Consider the following 14313-nt stretch of genomic DNA (forward strand, 5'->3'; position numbering starts at 1 on the left):
CAGATCTCCACACTATGCCTGCCCAGAGGTCATCAGGGTAAGTGCTCCCTCTCTCTCTCTCTCTCTCTCTCTCTCTCTCTCTCTCTCTCTGTGCTCCTTTTTCTGTTTCATAACGGTGCCTCCAACCACATTCTCCTGAGTGACTGTTAATGTGACTCCCCTCTCAGCTCTGTATTCATACTGGACTCACAGAGTAGTGGAGCACTTGTCATCACGTGTAAAGTCATCTTAAGTGATGTACAATGTTCCGGGGATGTCACTGTATTTCATAAGTTTAGAAATGAATGCGTAGGAGTGAATGAATGTACCCTGTACTTCTAATGGGTTAGTGCAGGGGTCTTCAACAGGGGGTCCGGGACCCCCAGGGGGTCCTCAGCGTTACTACAGGGGGGTCCGCCAAATCTTTGTGTGATAGGAACTTATTTTTTACATGAACAACTTGAACCCTAGAATCCCTATATTCTGAGGGGAACATTCGCCGAAAATAGCAGATCTACAAGCTCACAACGCCTCGCGCTGCGAGGCGTTGTGAGCTTGTAGATCGGCTATTTTCGGTCAAGACGTTTGGTGTAGAGGGGGTAAAAGAGCGGACCAAGTACAGAGCCAAAGGTCAAGTATTGACGGTTTAAGTGGTTAATGTCTGAAAATACAGTCTATGAAGCTATCTATAAAATGTTTATCTGCAACACAATTTTATACAATATGTAGTGGGGGGTCCCTGCTTCATCTCTCTCTCAGCTAAGGGGTCCTTGGCCTGAAAACGTTGAAGACCCCTGGGTTAGTGAGTATGGAGTCTCATCTTGTCTGTCTCTGTCTCTCTGTGTGTCTCTCTCTCTCTCTGTCTCTCTCTCTCTCTCTCTCTGTCTCTCTCTGTCTCTCTCTGTCTCTCTCTGTCTCTCTCTGTCTCTCTCTGTCTGTCTCTCTGTCTCTCTCTGTCTCTCTCTCGTTGCCTGGCACAGGGAGAGAAATATGACGGAAGGAAAGCAGATGCGTGGAGCTGTGGAGTCATCCTGTTTGCACTTTTAGTGGTGAGTGACAGCGCTTATCACTAAGACCCCACTCAGTTATGCAGGACTGCAGGACTGAACCCAAATTTATAAAAAGCATGATTTAAAAATATAACGTCTATTTTCAACAGCCTTTAATTAATTCATGTTAGTCTATTTGTGAGTCCATCCATCAATCCTGGGACGATGGCGCCTACACTACTGTGGTGACCCCATGCCATGGCCATTCCTCTAGCACAGTGGTTCTCAACCTGTGGGTCGGGACCCCACATGATTTTGGGGGGGGTCCCCAGATGACAGTGAAGTGACAATTTAAGGACTTTTAATACCTAATAAATTGCATTCTTGTGCCTTAGTGCGATATGTAAAGAAAAACAGAAGTGCAACTCTTCCTCAGGTGACTGAGAATGTCACCCATCACTCAATATCGGAGATCTCGGAGTCTCTCTCCTCAACCATCGTTTATTTTAAATTATTTCCAGGTTAATTTGACAGAAATTGTGAGAGGATGCTTTCCTTGCTATATTGTCCAGCTTGCTCCTATGATGTACATCAATATACATATCCTTTGTGTACGTTTTACGACTTGAATTTAGTCTTGAGTGTAAAGTTCACACCGATTGTGACTTTGTGAATTAAAGTTAAGACATGGAAGTTCCGCTAAAAGGAACTGTAATCAATTATACTAAAATATGTAGTTGTATTTTTGTCAGCCAGCCAACCAGTCATCTGTGGTGTGATTTTCAAACAAATTACAATTTAATATAATTATCATCTTAGTGCACACTGCACACACATACAGTGTATTGCACTCAGCCACTCAGTTGCACCAACGCGCACACCGCTCAGATGACAGTGACAGGACTGAGAGAACAGTGTATCTTTACGTTCGATGTGTGTTTACTTGCCGGAGTGCGTATGTGCTTGCACCGACTTGCACACGCGCGTTTTTCTCTTTATTAAGATTGAGTACATCACAGAGCCATCATGTGAGGATAAATCTTCCTACTTCAGCTTATTTTTTATTTTCTATTCTTCACACTGTGTCAACAGCCATCTGTTCTGTCTCTGAGACATAGTCCTTTTGAATGAGAAGCCCTATCAGTCATCATACCATACAAACCCCACTCCCCAGCTGGGGACAGAGAGAGGGGGCTCAGTGTTGTCTGGCTCTCTGACACGGGCTTACCTCATCATTAACAACTTCTATGATGGATCTTTTCAGAAATGTCAAATCCACATTATCTTACGGGAACACCTGACAGGCCATTTACATCTGCACAAAGGGATGACGGTGTTATTGTACAGACTGGTTGAAACAAGGGCAGACTGGTGTCAGAAAAATCCAAGGTGGCATTTTCATGGATACATTATTACTAAACCAATCTATTATTCCACCCAATCTCTGGGGTGCCCCGTGACCTGCGTTGAATATGGTCCCCTCTCTCTCTACGGTACACTCTGTAGAGCACTAATAATAAATGCCATGGTCTTTATTGCCATGAAAAACCTGGAAAAGTCATTCAATTTGAAAAGGCAATTTTCAGGCCCTTGATTTTAAGGTTTTTAATTCTTTGAAATGTGTCTGAAGTTGCATCAACTATTTATTGAAGATTATTAATTAAACAAAATATATAAAAAAAATAGCTGACCATGCACTGAACCATTGTTACATTTTTCCAGTGTTACAATACATAGTCTTCGGTGGCACTTCTGAGATATGTTTGTTTTAATTATTTGTTTTATTATATTTTATTATGTTTTATACAGTGTGTGTATATATATATAAATATATATATCTATATATATCGATGTTGAAGCCGACAATACTTGTGGGGTATTAGGTGTGTGATATCTTTTATGGATCTTAGTATCTTACTAACAGGCAAGATGCATCCACCACACCGTTCCATGTATTGCGACTAGCGAAAGGTCATGGAGCAAGTTAAGTTTATAATTGGCAAAGGAAGGAGTACATCTCCGCTGTGCTGCAGGGAGTGCAGAGCCAGCGTGGACGGTCTGTTTCAGACACACACTTCCTCGCTCTAATTCAATATTCTGCATTGTTGTGACTGTGAGTTTACTGAAATATGAACGAAGAAAACTGATTTATTGTCTCCGCCAGGCCGAAGGCCGTCCATCCGTGTGTTCGTCCGTCTGTCTTCATTGAAGCATCTAATCTCCTGCCAGAGCAGAACCTCTCCCCCACATTTTTCAGATCGGCCTGTTATAGCGCCACCAGTGGACACATCTTTGCATTTTTTGATATTACTCCTACAGTTTTTTTCCAAACATCATGCAAATCGTTACACAGTATCTCTATAGTCATGTGATTTAGACGGATCTGACCGAGTTGTCATATTCCATCCTGATTGGCAAATTCCGAAACGTTGCTGGCCTGGCGGAGACCTGTGCTCCGAGAAGCAGCTTTTACTAGTTTCATTTTAATTCTGTACACTACACATTATGAAAAGCATCTGGACAACCCTGCTCCAGAGGTTCACTGTGTCATTGACTGTCTCTCCAGGGCGCCCTGCCATTTGACGATGACAACCTGAGGAACCTTCTGGAGAAGGTCAAGTTGGGTGTGTTCCACATGCCTCACTTCATCCCCCCAGACTGCCAGAACCTCCTGCGTGGCATGATTGAGGTGGACGCCACCAAGAGACTCACGGTACGCAACCTCACCCACACAACTGTGCTGACTCAATGTTGCACTAGCATTCTAAGGCAGGGGTTCAACAGGGGGTCCGGGACCCCTAGGGGGTCCTCAGAGTTACTACAGGGGGTCCGCCAAATCTTTGTGTGATTATTTTTTTTACATTAACCACTTGAACCCTAGCATCCCTTTTCTGAGGAGAACTTTAGGCAAAAATAGTAGATCTACAAGCTCACAACGCCTCGCGCTGCGAGGCGTTGTGACTGTGCTTTCCAGGAACACGTTTCCAGGAACACTGTACAGATTCTCATAGTGCAACCATATGTACAGTATTAACCACATGTTAACCATACAGAACATGGGAGTTTGCCTCAATGCGGAACACTGCAGAGTAAAATGTTCAGAAACCTTGACAGCAGAATGTTCCTCTGACAGCTGTTCCCTATACAGTGTGTATATATATATATATATACTGTGTGTGTGTGTGTGTGTGTGTGTGTGTGTGTGTGTGTGTGTGTGTGTGTGTGTGTGTGTGTGTGCGCGTGTGCGCATGAGAAATGTCAGACAATACTTACCAAAATGTCAGTTTCATATACCAGCTGATAATAACCTGGTTAATATTATTCCACATAAGAATGACATAGTCTGATAACAATAGCTGTGTCCTGGTTCTTAATTCATGTTCCCTACTAATCTGCAGCTACTGTATATATTTTTTAACATTACCGTGTGGAATGAAGGGATCATATGATTATGTTGTCTTTTTTACAGCTAGAGCAAATCCAGAAGCATACGTGGTATCTGTAAGTACACACACACACACACACACACACACACACACACACACACACACACACACACACACACACACACACACACACACACACAGGACACACATTGATATACGTGGACATATACTATATGATATGGTGCATAAATGATTGTTTTCCACATCAAAATGTCATTTATCTCCTGAATTATTGTAGTGGTATTATACTGTATTCGTGTGATGTATGTGTACTGTATGTTGATTGTTTATGCATTTGCATAATTATCTTTGTGTGTTTGTTTGAGCTTTATGAAAACGGTACTTTTATTTATGCATTTCTTTCAAATAATGGAAACCAATTATCCACTTAAACCCTATATACGGTACATTGTTGACTGGAGTCCCTTTCCTCGATCAGCTTTTTTTATCTCCCTTTCCCCCCACATGTTTTATACTTTTTTAAATATGACATTTTATAATGGAAGTGAGTGGGAGGACAGTGGGCCTGTGATCGGGTTGACACCCTGTCTAAATTTGGAGTCGTATGTCATAGATGAGTCATACTGTAGATAGATGACTGACGTCACAGGCTGGCCAACATGAATAGACATTGAAGCCACGCTGTTTCCATGTGGATCCTGATATCCTCGTGATTTGATTTGGTTTCATGCAGGAGTTTTGACAGCAAATTTTGAATTAGTTTTAGTCATAGTCTTTTGAATAAAATTCCATTCAGTTTTAGTCATATTTTAGTCATCTGAAATGTCTTAGTTTTTGTCTAGTTTTATTCAACTAAATATCATAAGATTATAGTCAACTAAATCTACAGTTGATTTAGTTGACTAAAATATATTTTGGCGGTGCCTTGATGGCTTCGTAATGGCTGATTTTACACTTGGTTGCATGCTGAAAATAGCCGATCTACAAGCGATCTACAATAGCCGATCTACAACGTGTCGTGCTGCGACGCGTTGTGAGCTTGTAGATCTGCTATTTTCAGAGCGCAACACCCGAGCGCAAAAGAACATAAAACTGCTTGTCTTATAGTTCTACTGGATCTCTTCTCCACTCGTCCCTCACTAACATTTTAGTCTAGTTTTTGTTTGTTGACGAATTTGTCAATATATTTAGTCTCAGTTTTAGTCATCATAGCTTAGTTTGTTTAGGTTTAGTTTTCGTCAGTGAAAAAAGGTAGTCAACGAACATTTTTCGTCATAGTTTTAGTCGATGAAATCAACACTGATAGTATATAATGTATATTGTTTTGTGTTTTCTAGAGCCGGGAAGAACGAGCCTGAACCGGAGCAGCCCGTTCCCAGGAAGGTGGCCATCCGGATGCTGAACGCGGTCGAGGACATTGACCCGGACGTCCTGGAGAGCATGCACTCTCTGGGCTGCTTCAGAGACAAGGCCAAACTCACCAAAGACCTGCTGGCTGATGAGTAAGTACATGAGATGGAGCAGGGACGTGCAGAGGGATTTGGAGAGGCAGGGGCTAGAATTTCAAAAGGGCACCTATAAAAAAAAAAATTGCAAACAATTACCATACTTTTAGACCCGAAAACCCGAAAAATCCGAAAAGGTATCATCGCGTGCTTAATGTCCTCAAATTCACGCACCCAACAAGTTTTGAACTGAGCAGATTGGACCTCTCGTTCCAGAGATAATGGCCAAATTATCTTGAAAACGGCCACTTTCGCCGGTTTTCGATTGAGTTTTGGCCATTGTCGGCCGTTTTTCTTTAATAACACGGGCTAGGAAGGTCGTACGGCAACAAACTAGATACCTGAGGAAGGTTAACTTTGAGCTGCATCCAATACACACTGCCATTTTACTTGTTTTGGCTTGAGAGGGCACCTTTTTACCGACGGGTAAAAGGGCAGGGGCTCAAGCCCCCTTTCATGTCTATGTGTGCACGTGCATGAGATGGAGACTAAAGGAGTAGGGAGGAGGTGGGGGAAAGGGTTTGAAGGAGTTATATGTGAAATAAGGAGAAAAACTACTGAGGAAGCAGATTGGAAGGAAGACAGGATGGTTGCGGAGGGGCTGACACAAGACATTTCTGTTGTCAGCTTGATGAATCCTTCTGGTTAAAATGTCTTCTGATGATAGAGTGTCGGGCTGCCCCAGTCTTAACCAACAGACATGTCTGCTAGTGATCTCTCCCTCTCTCCCATCTCCCTCCCTCCAGTGACAACCAGGAGAAGATGATCTACTTCCTACTACTGGACCGTAAAGAGAGGTACCCTAGCCAAGAGGACCAGAACCTGCCCCCACGTACTGAAATAGGTAAGCTGATCTAGTTCATCTCCGTTTATTAGTCTGTGCCTAAATTATACACTTTGGTTTGGATATTACAATGGTAAAATCCTCAGTTAATTTAACTTTGAGTGTCTCAGAGTAACAAATGTAAACACGGATTTGACTGTGTGCTGGTTAAACTTGAGTTTTTTGATGCAAAGATCTTTTTATTTTCATTCACCTGACAGCCTCACGATTTCTTATGCAGCATATCTCTGCTGTCCGGCAGAAACCAGCTAACTCCAAAATGTTTTTCAGGAAATGGAAAAAAAAGTGGATTTAGGAGGTTTTGTTCATCATTGATAAGAACAGCTGAATGGACCTCCAAGCTCACAATGAGGTTGGAGGTCAAAAGGGGGTGGAGCCTGGAGTCAGCAAAAACAGCTAACTCCAGTGGAGTTAGCTGGTTTAGCAGAAAGTTTGAGGATCCAATGGAGTTTTTTTTTTTTACCAACACACAAACGTAAAGGGTGTTCAATGGACCTGATTCATGAAAAAAAAAGCAAAAGCGTCAAAATTGAGTTAGCTGGTTTCTGCCGGACAGCAACGATATGGAGTATTTGTTTTGACACAAATTTGATATGGTTAAAAAAAAGTAATTTTCAACACATTCCTTTTATATTGTGGTAAACTTGTGAGATAAAAAAGCCATCGTTTGGTTTAGTCGTGTTCTCACATCATCCCCTCCTTGTCCCCCGTGTTCAGCGGACCCTCCGAGGAAGCGCGTGGATTCCCCCATGCTGAGTCGCCACGGCAAGAGGAGGCCAGAGAGGAAGTCTATGGAGGTGCTCTGCGTCACCGAGGGAGGCTCCCCTGTGCCAGTACGACGGGCCATCGACATGGCTACCCACGGACAGAGGTACACGCTACGTCACTACTGTGTATTACTGCTGTATGTTCAGAAATATGTGCAGCCGTTAGTGTTGATTTTGACAGCAAATTTTTATTTAGATTTAGTCATAGTCTTTTGAATAAAATTCCATTTAGTTTTAGTCATATTTTAGTCATCTGAAATGTTTTAGTTTTTGTCTAGTTTCAGTCGACTAAATATCATACGATTATAGTCGACTAAATCTACAGTTGATTTAGTCGACTATAATGTATTTTGGCGGTGCCTTGGTGGCGTCGTAATGGCTGATTTTACACTCGATTTTACACATGCCGATCTACAAGCTCACAGCGTGTCGCAGCGCGACGCGTTGTGAGCTTGTAGATCTGCTATTTTCAGAATGCACACCGTAGCGCAACCAAGCATAAAATGACTTGTCTTTTAGTTCTACTGCATCTCTTCTCCACTAGCCTCTCTCTTATTTTAGCTTAGTTTTTATTTCGTTTTTGGCAGTGAACAAAAGGTAGTCGACGAACATTTTTCGTCATAGTTTTAGTCGACGAAATCAACACTGGCAGCCGTACATTCAGAAGTGCACGAATCATCCCAAAAGATTGCTTCACGACTGACTTTCGAGAATTGTTATGCAACGCTGAGTAAAATGTTATAAATAAATAAGTACAAGGTACATGCACTACAACAAGAGCACTTATGCAATGTTATAAAAAGCCAACTCTGTAAGTACTATGATCCCATGAAATGAATTTAGTCTTCAGTAACCTGAGTGCCGTGTAGTCTTTGTAGAAATGTGTTCAAGGACACTTTAATATACAATCAGTAGTATTGAGGTGAGGTGTGGAAAAAGCAGTAAAGGGGTAAGGAAATTCACGTTGTGGCCTACTTAGATATTAAGTCAGATATTTTATCAGTAAGCAATAGACATCTACAGTACCTTGATGTTGTTCTGTGATGTTAAATGTTCACCCTGAAAACGCCATTTGTGAGCAGACACAAAATGTGATATATTACATTAAGGAGTGGCTTGACAAAAGACAAAACCCACGCGCGTGCACACACACACACACACACACACACACACACACACACACACACACACACACACACACTAGCCCCCAGGCTACACTGGGCACGTAACAGATCTGCTCCGTTGGCAGAGCGGGCTGCTGCGACTGCATGCTGCCACTATAACCGATGGAACGGGCTACGCCGAGTTCGAGAATGTCACGTTGTCTGTAGTGGACGCAGCTCTTTTAAAATTGAATTCTGCTATAAAAAAAAGTATATTAAAGGGTTTTGTGAAGTATATTAAAACATGAGAAAGCCCATAAAGCCTTGGTCAGAAGTTCCCCTCGCAGTAGAATCTCTTGCCAGAGGGAGGAGGGGCTGCGGTGCATCACTCACCAGGGAAGGAATGAGGGGATTGAATAATGCAAATATAAAACCCCCAAATTGACACTTATTAGCCTGCGGACCCCCATTTGAAAAGATATGCCAGGGACTCCCCATAAGAGAAGATTTTTACGGCTCTAGCCGTGATTCGCAACCATTTTAATTTCAAGGACCCAGTTTGATGTGCATTATGCTACGGACCCCCATGTAATGACATTTCTATCTCTGAGACCCCAATATATATTGTAAAATCAATGTTAATTTATCTCTGAGAGTGTACAAATGCAACAAAATGGACCCGTTAGGGTCCATTTGGTTGCATTTGTACACTCTCAGAGTTACAGACCCACAAGGGTCCATTTAGTTCCTAACTATCCATCATTTAGCTGGGGACCCCCTGGAACTCCCTCAAGGACCCCTGGGGGTCCCCGGACCCCACTTTGAGAACCAATGCTATAAATGCAATTACTTTATATTACTTTAATTTGGATGAAATTTGGATGAAACATGGGATTGTGCCAGTGTTCTTCTCTTATTCACAGCAGTTCAGACAATTTTAATGAATTATTAATAATAATATTAATGAATAGTATGAAAAAAAGTTTGTTGGCCTACTTTGATTTGCCAGCCAAACTTTGGCACAACACTTTTTAATTAGAACACTTGAATGGATGCTAGACAATTTCATTTTCAGTTATGTTGTGGCCATTTTATGCCCATTTACTCCCTTTATTTGATAGTCAGTGTTTAGAGACAGGAAACGGGGAGAGAGAGTAGTGGCTTGGGGTGACAATGACATACAGCAAATGTTCCGGCCGGCCAGGGAATCAAACCATGGACTTGCTGTCAGGTATTAGAGCCTATGAGATACATGCGCCCTAACCATTCGACTACTAGACTGAGAGAACGAGCCCCATCCATGGTCTCGAAGGGCGGATCCAAACCCAGGCGCCCGGAGCAGTGCGGCGCCTCCTATTGCTTCACCAATCTATGTCCCCGCCTCCCCTCCCCTCCCCCCCCTCCCCCGGTCTGTGCACTGAGCACGCTGACGTCACCAAATTTAGAGCGACGCCCCTCTGCACTCTGGTTGGTTAGGAGTTAACAAGGTCCTAAGACCATCGTTCCTGCACCGTTCGCCCAGACTTTTTTTCTTTTGAAACAAAAAAAAGGCTGGGTTTCCGAGGCTATTCGACTACTGGATCACCTCTCATTTTCTTTTTTGAAGACGTACAGTACGTGACTGGCACACCAAACGTTTGTGGCGTAGCCGATAACAAGCTCTGTGCTGTTTTCATTCCGCTCCACCGGTACAGATACGTAAACATGCCCTGTGTAGCCCAAGGGTAAGATTTCACAATTTGGTGCAAATATGCAATGTGAGATAAACTTATTGGATATTGCTATAGCAATAATATAGCAGCATATAACACAATACATTGTGTTGTCATTGACATATCATTTCTGTTATTAAGACAATTGTACGTCTTGAGATTCAGCAACTGAAATATTGGTCCCGCCCCCTTCTCTTTTCTCTCTTGGTCTCTTGTACTAAAACTGACATTGATGAGCTCTGCTAAAAACATTGAACAGAATTTAACTTCGGATCCCATCTTGCAGAACCTGCAATCGATGATCTGCTCTGAGCAGATATGTAAAATCAGAGACCAGCTGGCTGCATTCCTTCAGAAAAAACTCTAGCAACAATCCACCTTTAACCACTTAAACCCCAAATTCTTAGTTGACCGGTGTCCACCAGGGCTCTGCACTTGGTGCCCTCCTTTTTTCGCTCTACACCAGATCTCTTCACAGAAAATAGCCGCTCTAGAAGCTCACAACATGTCGCGACGTGTGGTGAGCTTGTAGATCTATTTCCGGGTATTATTGGTTATTTTTGCAGATTGTTCGTCCCGTAATAGGGACACTATAGGGTTGATGTGGTTAAAGAAGCAAGATGCAACACAATGTTAACAAGACGTGCATCTGGTGCTCATTTAAATAGGTAAACAAGTGAAAACCAGCAGGCTAAAAACAGAAGTCTGTTTATGAGAAAGGTTTATTCCTTCTCAACTTTACAGCTTCATGAATCTGTCATTCTGGCATTTGCAGGCCTTTGCAATGTATTTATGGTGGAAATTCATATTGCAATGACAACAAAAACATGATTCATCATGTAGCCGTAACACAAACCTACTATACATACACCTGAGGCCTGAGGTTTTAGCATTATCATTATCATCAGTAACAGCAGGGTGCTTGCATTTTATGGTAACCGCTTATTAGTTATTGCTGTATACAGTACAACAAATACTGCCACTGAAAAAGGCTCCTTTTGCTAAAATGCTATCATTACACTGGAGAGTACATGGCTGTTAACGTGTAGGCAAGGAAGGCAAACCATGTAGGGAAGGCTTCAGAGACACAGGCATTGCAAATGGAAATTGCTTCCTTATAGTCTGGAAGTATGGTGAACATGTCAGTGACCCAAGCTGCATGACCCATAAATGTCTCTTTCGTCCTGTTTCTTTCTTTCTCTTGTTGTTTTTTTAGCTTGCTGTGCATGCATGTTCTGTGATGCTTTTATGGCATTATAGGGCCAACTCCTCTCTGATATCTGTGCAAAGCATGCTTTTGTTAACCCATTAAGACCTGGAATGCATCTGTCTCACAAGAAATCGTGAAAATGTGTACAAATCTTGGAATATATATTGTTTTAAAGCGAACCTTTTTAGCTAAAATCTTTGCTTCTGGGGGTCCCTGGAACAAAACATTTTGAGATGGGGGTCGGCGGCCAAATACATCTCATTTTGGGGGTCCTTGACATGAAAAGACATTTTGTAGAATCGGCTTCAGGTCTTAATGGGTTTTAATAGGATTTCACCTTTTTTCTCCTTTCTGTGATTTTCTCTTTCTGTCTCTTGTTTATATATATATATTTTTGGGTCCTTTTTCTTCTTCCTGTCTGCCTCTGCAGCAAGTCTGTGTTCAGTAAAAGCTTGGATATCACAAACGCTAACTGCAGCAAGGAAGAAAGGTATAGTCTTTTCTGTTTTTCTGTTCTGCTTCTTTGTCTTATCGCCTCATTTCATCCACAAGCGCCGGGGCCTTCTGCAAATCCATTTCCTTTAGCTCTTCCGCCATGTTTTCGATCGCTTAAGCCGATAATCTAGTTAGCGGGGGGGGGAGTAAATAGCCTTTTGTACCATCCCACGTCCACGACAAGATCTAACGAGATCTTAATGAGCGGTAGTTGTCGAAAGTGTTGTTTTCCCGACAGTAGCAAACCGAAGCAGCCTAGTAAAACCTGAGTAGACTGTAGCACAATTTTCGGCTTATTTTTCTTTACCACCTACGAAATTAAAGAATAAACATGCTTTCCGCCTTCTTTTTGTTCCCTCTTCTTTGATACTGTATCTGTCCCCCATGGCAGATTTGTAGGTCAACTCTTTGTTTTCTTGCTAGCTCTCTCACTCTTCACAGTCAAATATGGAAGGTTATAGTGTACTGTAGGCCCATTTGTACTCTCAAAGTTAAATGAACACTCTGGATTTTACTGTGACTGCCACCCTCTCTCTTTACCCGTCCTCCCATTTCCGTGTGTGTGTGTGTGTGTGTGTGTGTGTGTGTGTGTGTGTGTGTGTGTGTGTGTGTGTGTGTGTGTGTGTGTGTGTGTGTGTGTGTGTGTGTGTGTGTGTGTGTGTGTGTGTGTGTGTGTGTGTGTGTGTGTGTGTGTGTGTGTGTGTGTGTGTGTGTGTGCGTGCGCGTGTGTGTTAATTTTGTTTGTCTCTGATGTGCTAGTCTGTTTGCTCACTGAGGCGTGATGAGGACAGGGTTATCTCATCACTGGCAGTGGCCCCCGGCCCGTGTGCTTTTTTTTCTCCGATGCCGTCCGTGGCTGACCTTGCGTCTGAGTTTATAGACGTTCGCTCACGGGCCAACCAGAGATTAGCATAAATTTACTTGCCCGGAGAATACAGATGGAGAACTCTTTAAACGCTGGAACAGAGAGCAAACAGGGATGAAAACTATTAACACCCCCCCACACACACACACACACACACACACACACACACACACACACACACACACACACACACACACACACACACACACACACACACACACACACACACACACTTCATTTGCTGTGACCAATAAATGAACTGCAGACTGTTAAAGACTACATGCAATGCTAGTCCCCGTCAGTACAGGTGACGTGTGTTACGGTTAATGTGCAGCACATGAACAGAGGTTTTCTCTGTGTCATGTTATATTAGAGGGGTGTCCTCGTATAGACCTGCCAGCCATTCGTCTCTCTAAAGCATCCCCCCCAGCAGTAGTTACTACCATATGTACTGTATTTTACGGTTATTACCGCAAGATAAGCATCATCCTTTTCACAGCGAATGGCATTCTCATTTGTCGCGTTTTTCTACGAGACACAATTTATTTTATATCGTAGAGATGCGTTCGTACCCGTACGAAAGTCTCAACATTTAATTTATCATCACATTCACATTGCATGGAAAGTTTCAAAAAACGTTTTGCCCATCAGCTCAGAAATCTAATCAGCGATGCCATTCTGTGTGTGTGTGTAAGAGAGAGAGAGCAAGAGAGAGAGCGTCTTCGAGCATATTTAAACATGATTTACTGTTTCAATTTTCATCTCCAACAAAGGCAAATCATTCGTGGGCAATTAAATCCCAAAGAGATGTTCAGTGTGGTCGTCGGCCTCCGTGTGACGTTGCAATGGGATGGGGGGGGGGGGGGGGGGGGCTTCAGACGGAGGAGGGACGATGGCGCAGGAGAAAGGGACAGGGAGATATGAAAAGTTAATGAGTCGCAAATGAAAAATGGATGTACGCTCGTTGTAAGGAGAATAGATGCAGTACACGTGCGCTGATGAATTGTGTGTGCGTGTGTGTGTGTGTGTGTGTGTGTGTGTGTGTGTGTGTGTGTGTGTGTGTGTGTGTGTGTGTGTGTGTGTGTGTGTGTGTGTGTGTGTGTGTGTGTGTGTGTGTGTGTGTGTGTGTGTGTGTGTACAGTGTTGATGTGGTTTGAAGTATTTATAGATTGTTGACTCCCTCCCCCGATGTGTCTTGTTGGCATGTGGACAAATGTTAATTTACCGTAAATTGCAGACTGTAATGCCCCCCCTCGAATGGCCGCTGGCCAAACGTGCAGCATTTTTGCATCGGATGAGGCTATTCCTCAGTAATATCAAACACAAAGGGCCCTATCTTAGCCAGCGCCTTAGCCCTTAGCACTACCCGCTACCCGAGAATTACGCACAAAACAGCTGGCACTGTCCCTAAACGGTATCTTACGGCCACACTACCCG

General features: G+C 42.9%; 1 protein-coding gene across 1 annotated transcript in view; it reads left to right on the plus strand.

Annotated features, from left to right (window-relative positions):
• Window positions 1-14313, plus strand: part of brsk2b (BR serine/threonine kinase 2b) — a gene marked incomplete at both ends in the record, with an annotated part of 124648 nt that overhangs the window by 94664 nt on the left and 15671 nt on the right. The window contains 8 exons of the mRNA XM_084060679.1: window positions 4-37; window positions 960-1028; window positions 3535-3681; window positions 4438-4469; window positions 5713-5877; window positions 6627-6724; window positions 7442-7595; window positions 11947-12006. Of these exons, the coding sequence (XP_083916805.1) occupies window positions 4-37; window positions 960-1028; window positions 3535-3681; window positions 4438-4469; window positions 5713-5877; window positions 6627-6724; window positions 7442-7595; window positions 11947-12006 (759 nt within the window). The remainder of the gene's footprint in view (window positions 1-3; window positions 38-959; window positions 1029-3534; window positions 3682-4437; window positions 4470-5712; window positions 5878-6626; window positions 6725-7441; window positions 7596-11946; window positions 12007-14313) is intronic.

This window comes from Gymnoscopelus microlampas (assembly GCF_963454915.1).
Source record: "Gymnoscopelus microlampas genome assembly, chromosome: 1".
NCBI classification, from domain to species: domain Eukaryota; kingdom Metazoa; phylum Chordata; class Actinopteri; order Myctophiformes; family Myctophidae; genus Gymnoscopelus; species Gymnoscopelus microlampas.